Source organism: Cavia porcellus, unplaced genomic scaffold, assembly GCF_034190915.1.
Source record: "Cavia porcellus strain 051 isolate PalLab524CR breed Dunkin Hartley unplaced genomic scaffold, mCavPor4.1 scaffold_17, whole genome shotgun sequence".
Lineage (NCBI taxonomy): Eukaryota > Metazoa > Chordata > Mammalia > Rodentia > Caviidae > Cavia > Cavia porcellus.
The window spans coordinates 55841256-55867776 of record NW_026947500.1 but is presented as its reverse complement, the minus strand read 5'-3'; the positions used below and the strand labels follow the sequence as shown (position 1 = coordinate 55867776).

Below are 26521 nucleotides of genomic sequence, written 5' to 3'. Positions count from 1 at the left end.
ATCTGCTAATAGGGATATAAACTGGTAAAAGTACTTGGGAACATCTGAAGTTGAATACATATCATCTAACACCTAGTCATTTCACCTTCATGTGTATACCTAAAAGATATATCTGCACATGTACAATTAAAGGTATGATACAGAGCTCACTGAGTCAACCTGGAGGCATTACAGGGCTTCATTTATGAAGTGACACAAATATTTTTAAATTTTGTGTGAGCAGAATCATAATGTGTACTATTTTATATCTAGCTTCTTGGCTCAACTCAGTGTGAAATCCATCCTTGTTAATGAGGTAGCTGTATGATACTAATGTACTAACACAAAAAGTTTTAAGGTTAACATGCTATTAGAAGTCAAGTTAGTGGTTAGGCTGGGAAGGAGAGCACAAAAGTTCTTTGGAAGTCATGGAATATTTTTGAACCTGGATCTTATCACATTGACATAATCACCTTGTGACAATTGAGTTTTACAATTAAGACTTTGGACTTTTATGTATATATATGTTACTTAAAAATTAAAAAAAAACTAACAAAGAAGCAGCAGTTAGAGACGGGGGGCTGGAAGCAGACAGTGGTCACAAGTCTCTTGGCAATATTTATCCAGAACAACATATTTAGGCAGAGTTGGGTTGGGAAGCCATCCTGTGAGCTCTTTTGCCCTCTGTCTTGGTAAAACAGACAGACTTGAATTAGGGCAGGCAGTCATTTTGAGTAATCTTTCTGCCTAAATTCATAAAATCTCCATGTTTTCCATAATTACAAGATATCACTGCCACTACAATATGGGACAGAAGTGGGCATTCATTTTTTTTTATTTAAGAGGAAAAAGAGAAAAACACAAAACAAACCAAAGCAGTGTAAGGGTACACGTAATACAGAACTACAAAAACAAAACAAAACAAAACAAAAAAAACAAAAAAAAAAAACAAAAAACAAAAAAACAAAAAACATAACAGTAAGAAATCACCTGTTAGTAGATTACATATTATCATCTTGAAAATAGTTCCTCAAATCACAGTATCAAAGAATACAAGGTGGACATTCAAACAGGGAGACTGCAAACAGCTATGTTCAATGATCCAAAAACATTGACATAGTCAGCTATTTAACACCCCTAAACACACTTGCTGTTATATCCGTTAGAGCTATTTTTCTTTTTTTTTCCCTCTCTTTTTTACAACAAAATTTACACATTTTGGATTTTATTACTTCTTAGTGCTTATTACATTTTTTTGGGGGGGGGGAAGAATACAGTCAAATATGGCAAAACAAAGCTGTCAGTCAATACCAAGGATAGACATAGCACATGGTGTAGAACAGAGTACAAGTTTATCAACAATGGTTATCAACGTTGTCCCTTGTTTCCTTAAAAAGAATTGTCTATCTTATTAGATATTATAAAGTTGGACAAAACAGTAGAGAACAAGACCAATAAAACTTAGGCATTGTAAACATTACAGGACTTCCAAAGAAGACAATAGTCAAACCAGAATGGGTATCTTAGTGAATCTTATTGTCTTCAAAGTAGTTGCCTATGTCTTCAAACTTGATACTATCATATAGAATGGAACAGAGTCTAATCAGTCAAAACAAGATCGTGGGAGTACTACAGGACTTCAAAACAAGTTAATAGGAAATCGAAAAGAGTTACTATTTATATATCCTAATTTTTTGAATTTTTTCTTTAATTAAGACAAACATAAGAAATGACTAAATAATTTTTTTAAAACAATAAGGGGGAGATTGAGATAAAACAGGACATAACAATATAACAATAGAGGTCACAGCATGACTGTTTCAACAACCTAGTACTTCACCACCATATAACCCGACTTAATAGTAGTTACCATAGTGTCTTTTTCCTTGAAATATTTGGATAAAACTTCATATACTCTAGTTTCAAATATTTTCATATCAAGAAGCCCAGAATAAAGCCTTTCTAATTAATGAGTGAAAACTTTATAAGGCTTCAAGGCCACCTAATGGGGAATCATGATTACCACATATTTTTATATATTTGAATCATTACTTACATTAGGGAAACTATTCGGTATTCACACATGCGAGATTGATTTATTTCACTTATGAGTATGGTCTCAAGCTGCACCCATTTATTGATAAATATCTCAATGTGATCCTTCTTTATAGCTGAATAATACTCCATTGTATAGAAATACCACAACTTTTTTATCCATTCCTCAGTTGATGGACACTTGGGTTGTTTCCAAGATCTGGCGATTACAAATTGTGCTGCTATAAACATAGGTGCACATATATCACTGTGGTATGATGCTTTCAGTTCTTCTGGGAATATGCCTAGAAGTGGAATAGCTGGAATAAATGGGATTTCCAGTCCCAACTTTTTGAGAAATCTCCAGACAGATCTCCACAAAGGCTGTACCAGTCTACACTCCCACCAGCAGTGCAGGAGAGTTCCTTTTTCCCCACAGCCTCTCCAGCATTTGTTGTCGGTTTTCTTGCTCCTGGCCATTCTTTCAGGAGTGAGATGGTATCTCAGTGTGGTTTTAATTTGCATTTCTCTAATGACCAATGATGATGAGCATTTTTTCATGTATTTATTTGCCATTTGCATTTCTTCATCTGAGAATTGCGTATTCATCTCAGATGCCCATTTTTGGATTGGATCTTTGAATTTTGGAGGTCTGAGTTTCTTTAATTCTTTATATGTTTTAGACAAGAGGCACTTGTCTGAGAGAGAGTTCACTAAAATCTTTTCCCAGTTTGTGGGTTTTCTTTTCACTATGCTGGAGATTTCTTTTGACATGCAGAAACTTTTTAATAAGAAGTGGTCCCAGTTATTGATTCTGGGAAGTATTTCCCATGTGGTTTGAGTCCTGTTCATGAATTCTTTACTTACTCCTATGTCTCCAAGGTTTCTACCTAATTTGTCTTCCAATAGATTTAGTGTTTCTGTTTTAATATTCAGATCTTTGACCCATTTAGATTTTAATTTAGTACATGGTGATAGACATGGGTCTAGCTTTAGTTTTCGGCAAATGGAGAGCCAGTTTTTCCAGCACCATTTATTAAAGAGACTGTCGTTCTTCCAGTGAACCTGCTTGGCTCCTTTATCAAAGATAAGGTGGTTGAGTGTGTTCGTAGTTGTGGTTGTATCTTCTAATCTATTCCACTGATCTTCGGCTCTGTTTTGATTCCAATACCATGTTGATTTTACTACTGTTGCTTTGTAGTATAACTTCAAGTCAGGGATTGTGATGCCTCCTGCTTTGTCTTTGCTGCTTAGAATTGCCTTTGCGATTCTAGGTCTCTTCTGGTTCCAGATGAAATTTAGGAGTGATTTCCCTAGATCTATAAGGTATGTTGATGGTATTTCTATTGGGATTGCATTGAATCTGTATAACAGTTTTGGGAGAATGGCCATTTTCACAATGTTTGTTCTTCCTATCCATGAGCAAGGGATGTCTTTCCATTTTCTGAGATCATCTTCAATTTCCTTTTTCAGTGTATTATAATTTTCACTGTATAAGTCTTTCACTTCTTTCGTAAGAGTAATTCCTAAATATTTCATCTTTTTGCTTGCTAATGTGAATAGTCCAGTTTCTCTTATTTCCCTCTCTGTAATTTTGTTGTTCGTGTATAGGAATGCTACTGATTTCTGAGTATTGATTTTGTATCCAGCCACATTACTGAATTTATTTATTGTATCTAAGAGTATTTCAATGGAGTTTAGGGGGTCTTCTATGTAGAGTATCATGTCATCTGCAAACAATGATAATTTAACTTCTTCTTTTCCTATCTTTACCCCTTTTATTTCCCTTTCTTGCCTAATTGCTCTGGCTAGTACTTCCAGTACTATATTAAATAGGAGTGGTGATAAAGGACATCCTTGTCTTGTGCCCGATTTTAAAGTAAAGGCTTTCAATTTTTGGCCATTTAGTATGATGCTGGCTGTTGGTTTGTCATAAATGGCCTTTATTATATTGAGGTAAAGACCATTTATTCCAATTTTCTGTAAAGTTCTTATCATGAATAAGTGTTGGACCTTACCGAAGGCTTTTTCTGCATCTATAGAAATGATCATGTGATTCTTATTTTTGGCTTTATTGATATGGTGGATTACATTTATTGATTTGCGTATGTTGAACCATCCTTGCATTCCTGGGATGAATCCCACTTGGTCATGGTGTATAATCTTCTTGATGATTTGCTGGATCCTATTTGCCAATATTTTATTGAGGATTTTTGCATCTGTGTTCATTAGGGAGATCGGTCTATAGTTCTCTTTTATAGTTGGGTCTTTCTCAGGTTTTGGTACTAGAGTAATATTTGCTTCCATGAATGACTTAGGAAGGATTGTTTCCCTTTCAATTTCATTGAATAGTTTGACGAGTGTCGGCATTAGGTCTTCTTTATATTTCTTGTAGAATTCTGCAGTGAATCCATCTGGGCCTGGGCTCTTCTTGGTGGGTAAGGACTTAATTACATTTTCAATTTCATTAGCAGAGATTGGGTTATTCAACAGTTTTATATCCTCTTGATCTAGCTTTGGTACTTCATATGCTTCTAAGAATCTGTCTATTTCTTCTGTGTTATCAAACTTTTGAGAGTAGAGCTTTTCGAAATAGGTGTTGATGATCCTCTGTATTTCTATTGGGTCTGTAGTGATTTCTCCTTTTTCATTTCTTATTGCATGAATTTGAGCTTTTTCTTCCCTTTTTTAAATAAGGTTGGCTAGGGGCTTGTCGATTTTATTTATTCTTTCAAAGAACCAACTCTTTGATTCGTTGATTCTTTGGATTGTTTTCTTAGTCTCTATTGCATTGATTTCTGCTCTGATTTTTATAATTTCCTCTCTTCTTTTGGCTTTGGGCTTGACTTGCTCTTCTTTTTCTAGCTGTTTGAGGTGTAGCATCAAGTTATTTATTTGTATTCGTTCTGTTTTCCTGATGTGGGAACTCAGTGCAATAAACTTTCCTCTCAGAACGGCTTTCATTGCATCCCACAGATTCCAGTAAGTTGTATCTGCATTTTCATTTTCTTTTAGGTATTGTTTAATTTCTTCTTTCATTTCTTCTGTGACCCACTGATTACTCAAGAGTGTGTTATTTAGTTTCCATGTGTTTGCGGAATTTTTGCAGTATCTTTTGTCAGTAATTTCTAATTTCAGAGCGCTATGATCCGATAATATGCAAGGGATGATTTCAACTCTTTTGCATTTGCTTAAATATGTTCTGTGAGCTAATATATGGTCTATTTTAGAAAATGATCCATGTACTGCTGAGAAGAATGTGTATTCTGATGTTGTTGGGTGGAACATTCTGTATATGTCTATCAAACCCATTTGTTCACAGGTGTGATTCAGTTCTGTTATTTCTTTGCTCATTTTCTGTCTGGTTGATCTGTCCCTTGGTGTCAGTGGTGTATTAAGGTCTCCTGTTACAATTGTGTTACTGGTAATTTGAGTTTTCATTTCTGTTAATAATTGTTTTATATAACTGGGTGCTCTGGAGTTTGGTGCGTATATATTTAAGATAGTTATCTCTTCCTCTTGGAGTTTTCCCCTTACGAGTATGTAGTGACCTTCTTTGTCCTTTATGGTCATTGTTGGTTTAAAGTTCACGTTGTCTGCAAACAGAATGGCTACTCCTGCCTTTTTTTTGATTCCTGCTGCATGAAGAATTGTTTTCCATCCTTTGACTTTCAGTCTGTGAGTATCCTTCTGGGTTAGATGGGTTTCCTGTAAACAGCATATGGTTGGATTTTGTTTCTTGATCCATTCTGCTAGTCTGTTTCTTTTGATTGGTGCATTGAGACCATTTACATTAATGGTTATTACTGTTAAATGCTGGTTAATTGTAGGAATGTTATCTCTCTGCTGTTGCATCTTTATCTTTCTGTTCTGTTTAATTATTTGCTTTGCTTAGTGGCTTTTCCCTTTGTGTATCTAAACTGTCTTTCAATATTTTTTGCAGGGTTGGTTTGGTGTTCATGAAGTTCTTCAGCTGTTCTTTGTCATGGAAGTATCGTATTGCACCATCTATTTTGAATGATAGTTTTGCAGGATATATCAGTCTTGGTTGGAAATCATTTTGCTTTAGGATCTGGAATACTTCACTCCATGCTCTTCTTGACTTTATTGTTTGTGCTGAGAAGTCTGCTGTGATTCTGATGTTTTCCTTTATAAGTGATCTGTCTTTTCTCTCTGACAGCTTTTAATAATCTATTCTTGTGTTGGATTTCTGGGATGGTGATTATTATATGTCTGGGTGTAGTTTTATTTTGGTTATGACTGTTTGGAGTTCTATATGCTTCACTGATCCTGATGTCAGTTTCTGATCTCATGCTTGGGAAATTTTCAGCTATTACTTCTCTAAATATCCTCTTGACATCCTTTATGTTGTCTCCCTCTCTTTCATTAATCCCTATCATTCTTATGTTATTCTTCTTTGCATCGTCTTGCAGTTGTTGAATTGTTGTTTCCTGATTCTTTGTTATTTTCACAAGATCTTTCCTTTCCTGTTCACTAGCTGCAATCATGTTTTCAAGGTCTGAAATTCTATCTTCACTTTCAGTAAGGCGGTTTTTACAACTTTCAGTGGAGTTTTTTATTTCCTGTACATCTCTGTGCATCTGCATTATGTATTCTGTTTGTTTCTTATATTGCTCGTCTAGGGATTCTATCTTTTTGTTTAGTTCCTCCAATTTTTTATCTGTGTTTTCTTTAGATATATTTAGAATCTCTTTCATTTCTTTTATCATTTCTTCTTTTATCTGGGAGATTATTTCGAGTTTGAATTTCTTTAAAGCTTCCTGGAGTTGCTTGTCAATTTTAGTGGCTATTGTGTCCAATATATGAGGTAGATGGGATATATTTTCTTCTATATACATCGCTCCTAGGGTTTCTTGAGATGGGCTGGAGGTTTGAGGTTGTAATTTGGTCTTTCGTTTTGTCATTTTCCTATATTTCTGTGTTTCAAGTGTTATTTGAAAGCTTCCTCAGGATCTGTTGAAAATCCCCTTCTATGTTTGGAGCTACTGAGACTCTGGCACCGCGCTACCCCAAGGCATTGGGCCTACAGAACCAGTGGCCCTCCTCTGCCTGCTCAGAACTCCGCAGTTCCAGACAAGCTGGGCCTCAGGGATACTGTGCGCCCACCTGCCCCTTGGAAGCTCCACAGTTCTTCAATTGCAGCCGGGTTAGGGTACTCACCACAGGCCGCAGTGCTTCAGGAACCTGTGGACCCTCCCTGGTTGCAGAGATATCCAGAATCCTCCAGACACGCAGAGAGGCCGGTGAAGGCACCCCAGATCTGCCCAGCTCCTCCTCTGCAGACCTATGGCCAGGCGCCGCAGCTAAACAGGCTGGGCTAGGCTGGTAGTGTGGGCCAGCCCACCTATCAGGAGCTCAGCAGTTCTCCAAGTGAAGCCGGAATGGGGAGGCTGATGTGGAAGCCTCAAACCCACCTCTCCCCTTCACTGCACCTGGAAGCCTGGGGGAACTCCAGCAGTCTGGGCGGAGATATCCAGAGTCCTCCAGACACACAGAGAGGCCGGTGAGGGCACCCCAGATCTGCCCAGCTCCTCCTCTGCAGACCTATGGCCAGGCGCGGCAGCTAAACAGGCTGGGCTAGGCTGATAGTGTGGGCCCGCCCATCCATCGGCAGCTCAGCAGTTCTCCAAGTGAAGCCGGAATGGGGAGGCTGATGTGGAAGCCTTAAACCCACCTCTCCCCTTCACTGCACCTGGAAGCCTGGGGGAACTCCAGCAGTCTGGGCGGAGATATCCAGAGTCCTCCAGACACGCAGAGAGGCCAGTGAGGGCACCCCAGATCTGCCCAGCTCCTCCTCTGCAGACCTATCGGCATTCATTCTAATAGAGTGGGCCCACGAAAACGACGATAGTGACATGAAAGAACTAGGAGAAAGACCCTAGCTCTTGGTTCAGCTCCTGAGCTCTGCTGGGAGAATCTGAGCTGGACACTATGGGACAACAGTGGTTGTAATATGAATTCAGTTGTGTGGGTTTTGTGGTGGGAGAGTGGTGTGGGTCTGAGGGCAGACCTGCAGGGACCAGCAGAAGGCTGCGCACCTATCCTTAGCCTTAACACAAATGCAGACTCTGTGTATCCATTGCCTCTCCAGTATGCTTAGAGACATTTAGGATAAACACAGCAGCATGCAAGCATGCTGCCAAAAGTGTGGTCTGCAAACTTACAGAGGTTTGACCCATGCTAGACCTGACCAAAGGATACATGAATGACAGAGTGGACAGCTCAGATTTTTCAATATCATTGATGGACACAGATGCAAAATTCTACAATAAAATATTTTCAAACCACTCAGCAACACATTAAAAATATCCTTCACTGTGAGCAAGTTAGTTTCATCCCTGGGATGCAAGAATGGTTTAACATATGTAAATCAGTATATATAACATATTATATAAAAAAATCACACAATAACCTCAATAGATGTGTAAACACTGTTGACAAAACACAAGAGCCACTCATGATAAAAACCCTGATGAAATTAGGGTAGAAGTATCTTAAACAGATAAAAGCCATTTATTACAAACTCACAGCCAATATTACATCAAATGGAGAATAACTGAAAGCATTTTCTTTAAAGTTAGGAATGAGTCAAGGGTGTTTATTTTCACCACTCCCATTTAAAATATAATACTTGAAACATTAGCCAGGGCAATTTTTAATTAATCCTGTTATAAATTCTAAGAAATTACATACTTTTGTCATGGACCCATGGTGCTTGGACCATGCTTTCGGCCCCTTAATTTAAAGTGTAGCCACTTTATATGCTTTGGCTGGACTTCAGTGGGCCCAAGCTGAGACTTGAGATGTTACTGTATGGAAAGGTTTGCCTGCTATCTTTCATCTTGAGAAGAATATGCCTTCTGGAGCTACTGGTTTAAGCAGGGTTAGATATACGTGGAGCAGAGCTAACACCAATCTGTAGCCTGAAACCAATTCTGATTAATTCCAGCTTTGGTCAGCTGCATTTCTGCCAATGGTGTATGAGGAGGAGACAGGTGCTAGGGGTCCTTTGCCATGGATTTTGTGGAGTTTGTTATACAATGGAGATTAGCAAGAAAGTGACTTTTTCATAATCCCACTGTAACTATACAATTTAAAACAATCACCTGTATATTTATTAGAAATTTCCCTAGAAATTTACCCTACCCTTTATTCTTTTGTTCTTCTACCACCTTATCATCTCTTAGAATATAACCTCCTGCTACAGTAACATTAGCTCAGAACTGGAGTTTGTGAAGAAGCCAAAAAGAAGCTAAAACCTCCTGTGAGTTGATGCCATGTGTGGGCTAACTGAGGGAGAGCCAGATGCGAGCTTTCTCCTGTGAGCTGCTGTGGGTCACGGACTTCAGGGGAGAACAAGAAGTCAACGAGAAGCTAGAACTTCCTGTGAGTCAGCACCAAGTGCAGGCTGACTGGGGGAGAGCCAGATGCCAGCCTTCTCCTGTGAGTGGGTACCATTTGCTGTCTATGGGGGAGAACAAGAAGTCAAGAAGAAGCTAAGATCTCCTGTGAGTTGACACCATGCATGGGATGACTTGGGGAGAGTCATCCTGGTCTTGGGGCATGCAGGTAGGGAGACAAAGTGACCTGCTGATCCAGAAACACAGGCTGTGATAATGACTAGTGGGATAGAATACAATTTAATGCTTGTAGTGTTTAGTGTTTTACTGACTTTTCAGGCCTAAAGCCAGTAGTATGATCACTGATTTAGAGGATAACAATATGCAATATAGCATCTATGGGGGATCTCTTTCTGAAGGTGGTAGCCATTGTTGATTCCTGATTATCTTGTTTTGAGGTGCTATATCATTCTTTTGTTTTGTTATCATATTCTTGTTTTGAGGTGCTGTATCATTGTTTTGTTTGGTTGGGTTTTATCTTTTTTGATTTTATTATGTCTGATGACATGGCAGCTGTTTTGAGGATCACAGGATATATTACGACAGCAATTTTGGATTTGCTATTGTCTTGTTTTCAAATCCTGTATTGCATTCATTGTTCTGTATTTATTCATTCTATTCTGTTCTGTTTTGTTTGAGGTTACTATGACTGAGGGTATGGGAAGCTATTTTGGGGACAATGGGAGGCTTTATGGTGATTGTTGTTGATTTCCTATTACTTTGTTTTGAAATCGTGTGTCACTTGCAGTGTCTTGATTGGCTTTGTTCTGCTTTACTTTGCTTGGTTTTATTCTCTTTAATTCTATAATATGCAATAAGTATATAAGGTGGGTGAAGATGGGGACAACTATTTGTAAGAAACTAGAGACAGTTAGATAGACAGTGAAGATCTCCAGTGGACTTGCTTTGAAATCTGTATTTCTTTAAAAATTTTTTAACTGTTTTGTTCTGTTTTGATATGTTTAATCTTACCCTCTTTGAGATGTAAAATAAGTGTGGAGGACTGATAACCGTATTACTGAGTTTTTGTTCGATCATTGAGCAGAACTGTTTGCAGTGTCACTTTTTGAATGTCATTTTAAATACTTTAATTTTGTAATCTGAACAGCTATTTCTAAGATGACAATATGTAACTTATCAACTAGCGATTTCTTATCATTTGTTTTTCTGTAATTTTGTACTATTTCTACTCTTTTTTATCTCCATGTATTTTTTGTTTCCTTTTCTTTAAATAAAAAAAAGTTCAATAGATTGTCTAATACATTTACACAGATTGTTTAATATCAATTAATTCTTAAAATTTGGGAAATACTACCTTAATATTTTAAAAAAGGAAAAATTAAGGAAGGAAAAAAGGAAGGAATTAATGCTTAAGAGAAGTTTGTCTTAAATCACTTAGCTAATAAAACTACAGAACTGGATACTTCGTTTCCAAATGTACTAACACTACACTCTGATAATCTGCTTTAAGGAAGAAATGAGACTACCTGAAAGACAAAAGAACCATCTGAAAAATCAGCTCTTCCCTGTATAGCTTTATAAACAGCAGAGCAATAATACCCAGAATGGCATAAGGTTTTTTTTTTTTTTTTTTTTTTGTCTTTTTTGAGACAGGGTCTCGCTATGCAGTTCAGGCTGGTCTTGAGCTCACTTGGTAGCCCAGGCTAGTCTCAAACTCTCAATGATCCTCCCACGTCAGCCTCCTGAGTGCTGGGATTACAGGTGTGAGCCACCATGACCAGCTCATGCATGAAGTTTTATACTCACAGACTAGACATTTCCCTAGCCAGTAACATCCCTTCCAGTGGCAATAAAACAGGACAAAGGACCATAGCCAACTCAGAGTAACAAAAAGAAACCTGGTTAAACAATGGAAGAAAATACGCTTGTGCTTGCCTATTTACTTTGTAAACCAATATTCTGCAGAATTGCTTCCTAAACTACTAGTATACTAAGAATATGACTGAATTCCTAGAGTGAGGATGCTTTTAACTCATGAAGACCAATGTTTTAATTAGGTTGGATGCTAGGAACCAGGAAAGAGGAGAAATTTAAAAAGATCCTTGGATTTCAGCAGTCTTACCAAAAAGTGATAATTATGATTGGGTAAAGTATGAAGGTCTTGAAGAATTTCTAAGTCCCAGTTTAGTCACATTTATTTATTTTGAAAAATCTGAAATTCTGTGGCAATAGTAAAATAATCTATATAATTGCAGAGAAGCAGAAAACTTCAGTAATTTAAAATAATGTGCAAGGAATCCAAAGTACCTGGTGTCTTTTTAAAAAAAATCAAAGATTTAATACTTTTTAAGTAACTAAAAGGATTCATAAGGAAATTGGTAATTTTTAGTTCCTTAAAATAGCCTGAATTTCAATCTCCTAGAAAGTTGTTTCAAAGCAATTAAATGCCTTTTTTTTAAAGAGAAAAAAAAAAAAGAAAAAAAATACAGTTTAAAAAAGAGAACTGGAGGTTTGCAGTATATCCCAAGCACCATCCAGAATAATGACCAATGGGGTTGTCAGCAAGCACCAGTCAGATGACCAAGCTTCAAGTGAATTGTTATTACCATTATTACTATTGTGAATTTCACTTGGGATTTCATGAGGAACAGTGACTCATCACCTACCAAAATACCCTTCCCTTAAGAATATCCTCACTTAAGGATAAGGGCACATTATTATCATTCTATCAGATATACCAAAATTATAAATTTCTGTTCAATTTCATGAAGTCCTTCTTGGACCAATATAGCACAAAGATTTAACTTCTCTTTTTCTACACAAAATCTCTGTCTCTCAGTAATTCCCTCAGCAATTGTGCTTTTTCATATTACTTGTCTCACTGGCAAAATATGTGCTACTCATATATAGGTGACAGGACAGACATCAACAATTTTCTGTCTTTTCAAAATGCCTCTTGAGTATCCTACCATTGGTGCTAATGGAGAGAGTGGCTCTGTATCAGAATAAACTCTTACTATGAAACAACGTTACACAGAAGAAACTAAAGTTTTTGTTTTCACTTTGGATTGGTTCTTTTCAACTAGATATAAGAATGAATTGCATGAGATTGAGAATTATGCATTTTGGTGTTCTTTCTTTGGCATACTGCCTAAGTCACAGACAGTCATCAAATGAAATGAAGAAGTTCAATTCACCAGTCAAAAGAAAAGGATTGGCAGGATGGATTAAGAAATAAGATCCATGAGATTTATCCTTATTTTATATTTTAATCTCTTATAATGATGTATTTTGTTTTTATTTGTCACCAATATGTGGAAGTACTGTTGTTTTTCAATAAACATTTATTAAAAATAAATAAAAAAGAAACAAGACCCAACAATATGCTACATTCATGAAATATATTTAACCCAAGAAGAAATTAGGAGACTAAAATTCAAAACAATTCTCCATGTCACAGGAACCCAGACAAAGAGCAGTGGTAGGTATTCTCTTTGCAGACAATGTAAACTTTAAGCCAAAATCCATCAAAAGAAACAAAGAAACTATATACTTGTTAAGGGAAAACTCCAAGAAGAGATAATGATCATAAATATATATGTATCAAACACTGGTGCACACAACTACATAAAGCAAATATTAACAGAAATGAAAAACCAAATAAATACTAACACAATTGTAGTATGGGATTGTAATACACCACTTTCACAAATGGATCAACTGCACAAAAATCAACAAAGAAATATCATAATTAAACCAAGTTTGTGAACAAATGAACTTGGTAGATGTCTACAGACATCTACTCCATCTGTTCCACTCCAAAACATCAGGATGCACATTATTCTCAGCTGCACATGGAACATTCTCCAAAACAGACCACATATTAGACCACAAAACATGTTTAAGTTAAGTGTAAAGGAACTGAAATCATCCCATGCGTACGATCTGTAGCACAATGAAACTGGAAATCAATGACAAAATAAAACTACACAAACACATAGAAATTAAACAATACCCTTCTAAAAACCAGACAAAATAAAACAACATATACAATTAAATGATAATGCTGATATAATATACCAAAATGTGTGAGACGCAATGAAAGCAGTTCTATGAGGGAAATTCATAGCACTGAACTCTCACATCAGGAAAACAGAATGAGCTCAAATAAAAGCCTAATACTGAGCTTCAAACTTCTACAAAAAGAAGAACAAATCAAATCTAAAGCTCAAAGGGAGGAAATGATAAAGACAAGGGCAGCAATTAGTGAGATTGAGACTAAGAAAACAATTCAAAGAGTCAATAAATTGAAAAGTTGGTTCTTTGAGAGAATAAATAAAGTTGATAAACCATTAGCCAATCTCATCAAAAAGAGGAAAGAAAAAACACAAATTCAAATAATTAGGAATGAAAAGGGAGAAATCACAACCTATCCTATAGAAATCTAGAAGATCATCAATACCTACTACGAGAACCTATATTCTAATAAGATGGAAAATACAGAAGAAATTGGACAAGTTCCGGTAAAGATGGTGGATAGATAAGAGCAGAGTACAGAGACTCCCAGAGACAGACAACTCAGATGCCAAAATAACGCAGCATGGGGAGTTCTGGACAGAGGGAGATGGATTCTCTTGACCCAAGAAGAAACTAAAGTGAAAAGAACCAGTCAAATATGCAGTCCTGGGGCTACTACTGAGGCTGCTAAGATTCTGTGCTCTCACGCCCCCGAATTCCTGCTGCTTCAACTAACTGGAACTGCAGTTGCGCTGAAGTGCAGTTGCACTGAAGTCTGAGGTCAGCAATCCCAATGGAGAATGGAACCAGCAAGGGTCCTGCATTGACCACGGGAAAGGGGCACCAATGGGACAACATTTTGGAATTGGGGAGGACTGGCAAGAACAAGGAACCGCAGTGACTTCAGTCAGTTGTTTCCTTCCCAGACAAGATTGGTGGGGTTAGCTAGGCCTGGGTCACACCCCTGGCTGAGACCCAATAAGTTGTCCCAAACCAATTCCCTATGCGTGGTGCACACTAATGCAGTGAAGGCCTCAGCAGGTTGACTGACCCAGAGGGAAGGAGCCAGCATACACTGCCCCTGTTTGCACTTCAATAACACACTGGAGTGGGCAGGATCACCTAGCCAGCATACTTCAGAAGAACTGTAACCAACAAGGAAAGGGACTGGGACCTCCTTTATACGACTGTATGGAACAAACAAAAAATATGAGAAGAAGAAGCAACAAGAAAAAGTCCCCAACCATGAGAACACTGATTCAAGAGAGGTAAATACAAAAGAGATTGAGGACAGCAAACATGCAATATCAGACATGGCATCAGTGGACATAAAGAGATATCTTCGGGACTTCATAGATGAGTTCAAAAGTGAAATATTTAACCAAGTAAAGCAAGATATAAGTAGATTAATAAAAGAAATGCTAAGCATTTCTCAAGAAGACACAGACAGAAGAATGGAGGAGCACAAAAAAAGGAGAGAAACGTTTGATGAAGAATATAAAGAAAACATAGAATACATGAAGCAGGTTCAAAGAGATTACCAGGAAATAAAAAACTCCATTGAAAGCTAGCAAAACTGCTTGAAAGAAACTAAGGATAGATTATCCAAAATGGGAGACAGGTTTGCAATGTGGGATCATGAAAGGAAAATTTTCTTAAAAATAACAAGGAAACAGGCAGTAACAATACAAAGGCTAGAAGATGACAAGAGGATCTATAACTTAAGAATAAAGAATGTGAATAAAGTAGCAGGGTACAAATAAAGGAACTACAAAGGTTACTCACAGAAATAATTAAGGAAAACTTCCTAAGCATAGGAAAAGGAAATGATATTCAGATGTATGAAGCATACAGAACTCCAGCCACCTATAACCAAAACAGAGCTACACTCAGGCATATAATAATCAATTCAGTATAAGAACAGAATATTAAAAGCTGTCAGTGAAAAGAAACAGATTTCCTATAAAGGAAAACCCATCAAAATCACAGCAGATTTCTCCACACAGACCATCAAATCAGGAAGAGCTTGGAGCAAAGTATTCCAAGCCCTGAAAGAAAACAACCTCCATCCCAGATTGATGTACCCTGAAAAACTGTCTCTAGAAATTAATGGAGAAACAAGATGCTTCCAAGACAAGGAGAAACTGGGGGAATTTGGGACCACCAATCCAACTCTACAGAGAATACTGCAGGACATTCTAGAGATAGAGAAAAGTACCAGGATTTCAGGAACAGTGGCAGAGAGGCCTCAGTGAATGGAGCAGAAAGTGGAATGAAGAAGAAAAGCAGACAACTAATGGCAGAGAAATAGTACAACAGAAATGAGGCAGACAACATTGGCTAACATCTCTAATATAGATGGCCTTTATACACTAAAAAAAAGAAGAGAAAAAAAGAAACACAGGCAGAGTAGATCAGGAGACAGGGTCCACCGAGATGCTCTTTATAGGAATTATAATTAACCTGAAAAAGGGTTTACGGACTGAAAATCAAATATGAGGAAACAATGCTCTATGTGACAGGGAATCAGAAATAGGGGCAACTAGACCAGTATTTGTGGATAGGTTGGAAAGATAGGCTTTAATAGGTAAAGAAATACAACTAGAGATGAAGTCCAGGAGGGAGAAGGTTTGAAACCACTTAGGTAAATAGCAGGTTGCCCCCCCCCCAATCTAAAAACTGAGGGTGTTGGTGAGACCTAAAAATGCACAGTGCACCCTGGGGTAGTGAAAGGGGAGGAATAGTCTTAAAAAAGATGGCAGAAGATATTGTTAATAATGTACTAGGAATTAAAACCCATATTATTTGCACTGCACTGCTTAGATAGATTTTATTCTGTCCCGGTTTGTCTACTTGCACTTAGATCTGAGGGCACAGACAGCTATCCCCAAAATAGGATATAGTACAGTAATTATCTTTAATTTCCTATTAACTTTATATGGAGCCCTGTATAACTTACACTGTTTTATCATGACTGATCTTAATTAAATTTGGTTTGTTTGATTGCTGTTTGGTATCAACAGATTTTATTCACACCTGTTATGATTGATAGTATCGAGTGTGAGAGTATAGGCAACTACACTGAAGATGACAAGATTCACTATGATACTCATTCTGGTTTGATTACTACCTGTTTTTGAAGTTTTACACTATCTACAAAGTTGTGTTTTTATTAATATTGTTATGTATTTCTATATCCAATTATACTATGTCTAATGATATAGACAATTCTATTGAAGATAACAAGAGACAACACAGTAATCATGCTAGAACTCCTTGTACAGTGGTTTTATATGTCTTTTTATTTCATGTTGTTTATAGGTATATGTTTTGTTTTGTCTTGTTTTGTTTCTCTACTATAGAAAGGATAGAAATACATGTTAAGACTCATGCATGCATAGAACCTATAAACAGTTTACAAGAACTGATCTTATAACACCTGATGAAATGAACAAATACTTTGAAGAAAAAGAGCCACTACAGTATCTAGTGCTGATCTCATAGTGTCATGATGTGAAATCCAGCAATACTGTTATTCTTTGTTTAGAGTGATTTTAGCTTGCTTTGGTTTGTTTAATCTCAACATAAATGAAGATATGGATAAGTGCATGTATGTTTAAGTGTATAGGATTGATAACCATATTACTAAGTCTTTGTTGGATAGTTGAACAGAACTGTTTGCAGTCTCGCTGTTTGAATCCCCACTTGGTATGTTTCACTTTTGTATCTTGAACAACTATTTGTAAGAGGACAATATGTAATCATCAACTAGTGATTTCTTACTGTTTATTTTTTCTTTGAAAGTATGTATTATTTCTACCCATTTTCTGTTTTGTTTAATCTTTTTTTAAATAAAATTTAAAAAAGAAATTGGACAATTTCTAGACACAATCTAGTTACCAAAACTAAATTAAGATTGATATAAAATTCTAAATAACCTGACATCAGCTAATAAAATTAAAAATGCAATTAAAAACTTACTAACAAAGAAAAGCCCAGGCCCCTATTGGATTTGCTATTGAATTCTACAAGAAATTTAAAGATGAATTAGTGTCACTATCGCTGAAATGAAGTTGAAAAGGGAAGCAACACTTCCAAAATCATTCCTGGAAGCAAGTATCACCCTGATTCCAAAACTAGAGAAGAACCTATTCAAAAAGGAAAACTATAAGCCAATTTCCCTAATGAATATAAATGTAAAAATCTTCAATAAGATACTGGCAATAGAATACAGCAAGTCATCAAAAAGATCATACACTATCACTACGTAGGATTCATTCCAGGAATGTGGGGATGGTTCAACATACACAAATCAATAAATGTAATATACCACATTAACAGAACCAAAGGGAAAAAATCACATGATCATCTCAATAGATGCAGAAAAAGCATCTGACAAAGTCTAACACCCATTCATGATAAAAACTCTACAGAAAATTGGAGATGACCTTTACCTCAATCTGATAAAAGTTATCTATGACAAACCAACAACTAACATCATACTAAATGATCAAAAACTGGAAGCTTTCACTCTAAAATCAGGAACAAGACAAGGATGTCCATCATTATGACTACTATTCAATATAGTTCTGGAAACATTAACCAGAGCAATCAGACAAAAAAGGAGTAACAATAGGAAAGGAAGAAGTTAAATCATCATTTGCACATAATACTCTACATAAGACCCCCAAAACTCCACCAAGAGACTTCTAGACTTAATAAATAAATCCAGTAGTATAGCTGGATATAAAATCCATACTCAAAAATCAATAGCATTCCTGTACATAAGCAAAAAAGTCACAAAAAGAGAAATTATGGCTATCACACCCCTTATAATAGTATCTAAAAAAACAGAAAAAAAGAAATATGTAGGAATCAATCTAACAAAGAAAGTAAAAGATTGAAAATTATAGAACTCTGAAAAAGGAGATCAAAGAGGATATAGAAAATGGAAAATATTCCTTGCTCATGGATAGGAAGAACCAACATAGTGAAAGTGGCCCTATTCCCAAAATTGTTATGCAGATTTAATGCAATCCCAATCAAAATAATGTTAGTACACCTCACAAAGCTAGAGAAAATATTCCTAAAATTCATTTGAAAGCAGAGAAGACCTAGAATTACAAAAGCAATTCTGAACAACAAATGCAAGTCAGGGAGCATCACAATCCTTGACCAGAAATAACACTATAAAGCTACTGTGATAAAATCAGCATAGTACTGCAAAAATACAGACCTGAGGAACAGTGGAACAGATTAGAAGATGCTGACACAACTCCAAATGGACTCAGCCACCTTACGTTTGACAAAGGCATCAAACATGTTCATGGAAGAAAGATAGCCTCTTTAGTAAATGGTGTTGGAAAAACTGGTTTTCCACATGCCAAAGACTAAAACTAGTTCTGTGTCTATCACCATGCACTAAACTGAAGTGAAAATGACCAAAGATCTAAATATAAAATCAGAAACACTAAATCTGTTGGAAGAGAAAATAGTTAGAAATTGTAAAGATATAGGCAAGAGGTGGACTCTTCATGAACAAAGTCCCGACTGCACGATAAATACTACAAAGAATCAACAAGTGGGAACTAATCTTTTTTTCTTTTAAAGACAATAAAACCAAACAAAATAAAACAAGATAAATCCAATCAAAACAAAACAGTGAAAGTGATACAGAACTTCAAAACAAGATAATAGGTAACCAATAATACCACCATAATCTATCTTGTTATCTTTGAAATAGCCAGGATCTAATCTTATTAAAAGCTTTTTGCAATAAAAGAAATCACCAACAGAATGAAAAGAACTCACAGAGTGGGAAAAATTATAGCAAGTTATCCCTCAGATTTAGATCATATAAAGAGCTGAAAAAAATCACGCTCCCCAAATTCAAAGACACAATTCAAAAATGGGTATCTGAGATGAATACACACTTCTCAGATGAAGAAATACAAATGGTAAATAAGTACATGAAAAAATGTTCAACACTGTTGGTCATCTGAGAGATGGAAATTAAAACAACACTGAGATTCCATCTCACTCCATAAAGAATGGCTATTAGCAAGAAATCAACCAATGAAAAATGCTGGATAGGCTGTGGGGAAAAAGGAAGCCGTCTCTACTATTGATGGGAGTATAGACTGATACAACTACTATGGAAATCAGTGTGGAGATTCCACAAAAAGATAAGATTAAGAGGTCCCATTCAACCCAGCTACTCTCCATCTGGGTATCTTCCCAGAAGAATTAAAAACACCATACCACAGCAATATATGTGCACCCATGTTTATAGCAGCATGATTGGTAATAGCTAATTCTTGGAAACAACCCAAATGCCCATCAACTGAGGAATGGATAAAAAAGATGTGCTTTTTAATATAATGGATTACTACTCAGTAAAGAAGGTTAAACTCGAGAGTTTTATAGGTAAATGGAGACCATACTCATAAGTGAAATATATCAGACCCACATGTGTAAACATTGTATTGTCTCACTAGTGTGAAAAACTGAACAAGTCAATAAGATCCAAAATTTATAATAGATATGGTGAATTGGGAAGAAACTATTTAAAAGAAAAAAGAAACTGTGATGGGAGAACGGGGAAAGGAAGGAAGAGAAAAGAAAAAAATACATATATGCACAAGATAGTTAAGAGAGTTATACCACTAGTTTCACTTAGTTCATTGAAAGAAAGATTTGTGCTAATATTGTTTGGCCAATATCTTATGCCTATATCTTATACTCTGAGTAACTACTAGGAAGATAACAATACTCAATGTAGAATTAGTGTTACCCTTCTATTATCCTGTATTAAAACTCTGTTTTATTTTTAATTTTTCTATCTTTAGAATAAAAAAGTAAGAAATGAAGAAGTTAATAAATAGCAATCAGAAATTATTTACTCACAGTAAGAGATGACCAAAATGGGTATCCCACTAGCACTGCAATAGGAATGTATACTGTTGATATTGCACTCATTTGTGAGATGAAAAAGTATCTCCAGAGTCCTCCCAGGAGCTGAATATGCATGCCATTCATTGCTTGTATGGCCTAGGGGAGAAGAACATGATCATTTATCATTTCCTGTTCCAGTCCAACTTTTTTTTTGTCTTTTTGAGTCAGGGAATCACCACGCAGTTTAGGCTGGCCTTGAGCGTAAGCCCAGGCTGGTCTCAGACTAGCAATGATCCTCCTTCCTCAGTGTCCTGAGTGCTGGGATTACAAGTATGCTCTACCACCCCTGGCTCCAGCCCAACTTTTTAAAGGAACATGAATCAAGAAAATGCCAAGGTGAATAAAGGTGATGGTCTCACAGAACCACTGTATCTTACACGACTATTTACAACATCAGGATGCTATAAAGTGTGTACAATGGTGTGCACTGGTGTGTAACCGATGATAACAAGATAAAGTATTCTGTCATGACAATGATATCCCTCATGCTACACCTTCACTGTCACTTTCCCCTCAATATGTTTAACTCCTGGTAGTCACTACTCCATTCTCCACATCTGTACTTGTGTTGTTTTGAGAATGTTAGGAAAAATGGAACAATTTATTAGGTGTCTTTTGAGATTAGCTTTTTTGCATTCAGCATAATACCCTTGAGATCCAACAAGCTGTGGTATGTATCAATGTAGTTTGTTCTTTTCTCATTTTGGAGTGGCATCTTACGGTATCAGTGACTATACTTTCACAAGTGGCATTTTGATAGTTTCTAGTTTAGGGCTATTACAAACAGAGATGCTGTGATATTCTTATGTCACTGTCTTTGTAGGTATCAGATAAGTGGGTTAAGTGTCCAGGAGAGTACTGGCTGAGTTGAGTGGTAAGTGTGTGGTTTGGGGGGTAAGAACCTATCCTACTGTTTTTCTGAGTGGCCACTCCGTTTTTATATTTCACTGTCCATTTCTGATTTTAGTTGTTTTTAATAGTTGTGCAGTAACAGCTCATCATAGTCTGTGTTCAGTTATCTGGTGGCTAATGTTAGTATTTTTCTGTGTGCTTATTTGCTATCTATCTGTCTTCTTCCATGAACTGTCTCATTTTATATCCTTTACAGATTTGACAACCAGATCATTTGAATTTTAAAATAAAATATTCTAGATATAACTCCTTTGTCAGACATGTGGTATGAAAGTATTGTTTCCCATACGGAGTCCTGCCTTTTCGTCTTCCTAACACAGTCTTTCTTAAAACAATAGTGTTTAAATAAAAAGATTTTTTTCTTGTATGGGTAGATCATGCTTTTAAGGGTATGTCTGGAACTCCTAATTAGATATCAAATGTTTTTCTCCTGTGCTCACTTCTAAAACTGTTACAGTTTTACATTTAATGTTTGTACTTATGATCCATTTTGAGTAACTTTTATGTAAGTTTGGAACTTAAAGTTCTATCTTTTTTTAAGCCAGTGGCTATCCATGTTTTTGTTGAGAAAACTACACTTCTTCTAGTGTATTATTTTTTATCAAAATCATCTGGCAGTCTTTCTGACATGCATTCAGTTCCATTTCTCTATATGTCTCTTGCTAGAACAATACCACACTTGATAACTGTAGATATATAATATTTCAAAATTAAGTACTATAATTTTTTCAACTTTATTGTCCTTTTTCAAAAAACTAGATATTTTAGTTTCTTGGTCTTTATAAATTTTAGGTAATCTTCTTAATATCTACATCTACAAAAGATATGGCTAAAGACAGGGCCAAATCTATATGTCAATTTGGAGACACTCATCACCTTTACTATGTTGAGTTCTGTGACCCACAAACATCTTCTCAAGTATATAACCTATTTTGAATTCTTTCATTAGTATTTTATAGATTTAGAATTATGAGACCTGTAAATTTTTTAAAAATTTATTTTAAGGATAATAAAATCAAACAAAATAAAACAGAATAAAGCCAATCAAAACCAAACAGAGAGAATGATACAGAATTTAAAAACAGGATAGATAATAGGCAATCATAATGGTTACCATAATGCCTCTTGTTATATTCAAAATTGCTGCCCATGCCATTAGACTTAATAAAATCAAACAAAACAGAACAGATAAAACCAATCAAAACAGAACACTGAAGAAAACAAACCAATAAAATGAAACAAAACAAAACAGTGAGAACAATATTGGATTTCAAAAATAAGATAGAAGGAAATCCCCCATAGTTGCTATACTGCATACTGTTATCCTCCAAACAGGTGCTTAGGCTACCAGCTTTCGTCAATCAAATAATACAAGAATTAAGTTGTTTTTGTACCTCAGTTCCTATCAACTCAGCCTGTGATCCTCCAAATAAGCTGGCTGCTTACATGTGGCGTGGGAGGGGCTCAGCTCTTACTGTCTCCCAACCTGCTCACAGGAAAGGTGGATTGGCTTCTTCTTTTTCTTCCTGGCTTTGCATGGCCACCACTGACTCATGGGAAGGGAAGACTGGCTTCCTGCTCCTCTTTCTGGTCCCACATGGCTGCTGCTGGCTTACTGGAAGGTGGCCTGGCTTCCTGGCCCTGCATGGCCGCTTCTGGTTCATGGGAAGGGCCTACATGTTTTGTTAAATGTATACCTAAGTAGTTTTTTGAGTGACTGTAAACAGCATTTCATTTAAAATGCTGATTTCTGTATGGTGATTACTACCATACAGAAATACAATACATTTTATATGTATTGTGGAACACACTTATTAGTTCTAGATTCTGCCCCTCACCTTTTGATTTTTTTGAATTTTCTAAAATGAATCTCAATTCCACTGGTTTGACTTCTCCATGGCTCTACCCTCCAACAGTACAATGGATGACACAGAATCGTCTGAGTCTAGTAGTAAAGTAGCAAGGTGGATACCTGTTGTAGTTAATGCTGCCACCTGGAGAAGAGGGACTGCTGTCCACAGAGCTCCATGCTGCGTGAGAATGCATTTTTTACAATCTGACCATCTCATTAAGGCTAAGTAAGCTCAGGTTAAAGTGATTTATAGCTAGAAAAGAGATTTTTTTCTATCTAGTTTTATGCTCTGAGCGTATTTTCTAAAATTATGAGGGAGTCAGTGATACAGCTCAGTGGCACAGCACCTACCTGGCAAGTGTGAGGTTGTGAACTTGACTCCAGGTACAAAAAAATTAAGAGCAGGCTGTGATGGGTTATTGAAATAAAGTGATAGATTCATAATTTATATTTTATTTAACTTAAATATATAGCTTACATGCTCTGGTTGCAGGTGGAAAACTTAAATGCTACATAACACTTGCAGGACACTTCCTTTAACCCTGCTACATTAGGGGAGTCCATGGTTGAGGCACTAAAGCTTCCTGCCTTGTATATTTAGAAACTGTGACACTATAGTTATGTATTTATTCAAGTATCACTTAGTTCTTACCCCCACCATTCGCAACTCCTCTTCTATCCGTTGATAAGTTACTGACATTTTCCACTAAGATACAGCAGAGAAATGAGAGGACAAATGGCTTTTCTTTTCTGTAAGAAAATATGGAGGCAAATTAATATTCATGATGTTTTTGACAAGGTACCTAAATTTGAGAGGCTAATTCTACACTGTTCATTTTTTACTTTTCTATAGTCCCCAATAGATGCTTGTGTATCAAATCACCAACATGTACTTCTCAAAAAGTTTTGCTCACTTGCTAATTTTAGACAAGAGTCAAAATATGTCCCAATCACCTGAAGCCCTCTAGAAATTACCGCATCTCCATATTGACAAGGGCAGAGAACATTGGGTTTTGGTTACCATGGCTAATTCTACTGTTCACTGTTGCTACCTTCCAAGTTAGAGCTTGGCTCAAGGTGGCTGAGGGTGAGTGTCTAGGTCATATGCCTGGATCAGCCTCGGGAGAGGCTGGATCATATTATACTTTGCCAAGACAGGCTTCGTGAGTTAGGAAGTTACAAAAATAAAGGAAGTGTTCCATTACCAAAAAATTATAGCTCACAGATTCCTATTATGAAAATCGTGGATGATCTTTGTTATTCTGTGTAACTCCTATTAATCCCCTTCAGTTTCCATATTTAATATCTATGATAATGACTCCTAGGTCATTGCTGACTGGGACAAAGATAGATGAATCCCTAAAGCTGGGCCCAGGATAACCCCTGCAGCACCCTTTCTGAACCTGTGCTGCACTCGAGGAGTTCAGGGCACAGGGGACAAGTCTCCCCAAACTGCTTCGACTGGACTGCTGTTGAGAAGATGTGTGAACAGGCACTAGGAGTAGTTTCAAGGAGGGCTGAGAAAGGGAGTTTCGATGGGGGCTGAGCTCCACGGAGATGGAGAAGGACCAGGACCACCACCTTCCCCATGGCATCAGCCTTAAGTCTGGTTCCCTGTGGAAACCTGGCTGACTTTTTGCCCTTACGTTATGTAAATACACACTCATCTGCCTGTACCTCACTTTGCTAACACTAGTGAGACAGTTCTTGTTTACGCAGCTGAAAAGTTTATTGATGTAGTTAGCAATCTAGCAGCCTGTTACCTAAATTGTCTCTCGCGGCCGTCACCCTCTGCACTACCCACGACTTGTAAAGGTTGAGGCTGTCCCATGGGGTGTTCACTGACCCCCAGAAAACGGGGACAATAGCAGGAAGGCGGGCTGGAAAGTGCCTAATGTGCTCGCAGCGTTCGGGTCCTAACTCTGCCCGTGTGACCCAGTCTGTGCACTTACTCTTTCAAAGGCTCTTTCTTCTGCGGAGGGAAAACCCAGCGGATTGTCACTGGGACGCCAGCTGGGGAAACTCTCTGGAGCTCCAGCCGGGGGAGTGCTGCAGCGCCTGCCCGCTGCGCGGTCGGAACTGGGCCATGGATTTCTACACTGACCGGATAGTTGCAGGCCCAGGAGGGCGTGACCTTGTCCGGTCTTCCCTGTGCCTTAGATCTTGCTCGCCGGAATTCCTGGAGGAGCCCTGCCCGGTGGGCGCCACCTCCTCCTCGGAGAGCCCCGCTTCGCCGCGCGGTCCCAACGCCAGCCACGGTTGCGCGGGCGCGCGGGACCGGTGCACGCTGCGGGAGAAGGCCTGGGCCCGGGTGCGGAGCCCGGCCCTCTGCCCCTCTAGGTCAGCGTCCCGGAGCTCTTCCTCCTTTTACGACGAGGTCCAGAAGAAGGAGTACTGCTCAGACCCGGACTGTGCGGGTCCTCCAGTCGCGGCCCCGCACCGCGGAACCAGGGAGCACTGGCTGGCTGACCGACCTGCTGAGATCAGGCACTGAATCAGTGTCAGGTCTCGCACAGTCGTGTCCGACATCCAGTTAACAGAGCCCTGGCTTGAAGAGCATCTCCACCAAAGTAATAAGAACTGTGGGAGTAATAAAACCCAAAATGTGTGATTGTTATTGTAAAAGAGAGAGGAAAAGAAAGTGCTCTAAAGGAGACAACTGCAAGTGTGTTTAGGTATGTAAGATAGATGCCCATATTACTAAGTTTTTGTTGGATCATTGAACACAACTGTATGCAGTCTGTTTGAATGTCCACTTTGTATGCTTTAATTTTGTAATTTGAACAACTATTTCTAAGATGACAATATGTAATCTAGTAACTAGTGATTTCTGCTTATTTTTTTGAAATTCTGTATTACTTGTACCCTTTTAATGTTTTTCTTTAAATAAGATTTTAAAAATTAAGGAAAAAAAAAAAAAAAAGAGCATCTCCGCCAAGCCAAGCATCAGGGAGAAGTTTTTTAAAAAAGATTTAACTTCTTTTGACTTTTACCAGCACATTTGTAATACATGATTACAGCCACTGTAATCACTGTAATTGTTCATATGTGTTTAATTCAACAGATAATTTCGTAGAAACAAAAGAATGTTGTAGAGGTTGTTATCAGGCTCAGGAATATGGAAATGCTGAGGTTAATTCTCAGAATTTCAGGGAACAACTTGAATGTCAAAGTATAGGAACTTCAGTTTCTGGTAGTGGTTGCTCTAACTGATAGCAACTGGTAGTGAAGTGATCCACATACACATTTCAATTATTTCTTTACCCTTTCGCTCCACCCCCTTTTATTTCTCCAGCACCATTCATTATCTTATAAAGTCTTATGAAGTGAATTATCGTTTAAATCATATACATAGATGGAAAACCAAATGAATAGATCAAAGAACATCCGA

General features: G+C 37.3%; 1 protein-coding gene across 1 annotated transcript in view; it reads right to left on the bottom strand.

The window, feature by feature from the left end:
- The window catches only part of LOC106026778 (uncharacterized), a 47783-nt gene extending 22124 nt beyond the window's left edge, over positions 1 to 25659 (bottom strand). Inside the window, exons 1-4 of the mRNA XM_063229096.1 lie at positions 25535 to 25659; positions 25083 to 25466; positions 23783 to 23880; positions 20319 to 20462 (exon numbers count right to left, since the gene is read on the bottom strand). Coding sequence (XP_063085166.1) covers positions 20319 to 20462; positions 23783 to 23880; positions 25083 to 25466; positions 25535 to 25659 — 751 coding nt within the window. The remainder of the gene's footprint in view (positions 1 to 20318; positions 20463 to 23782; positions 23881 to 25082; positions 25467 to 25534) is intronic.
- Between the last annotated feature and the right edge of the window lie 862 nt (positions 25660 to 26521).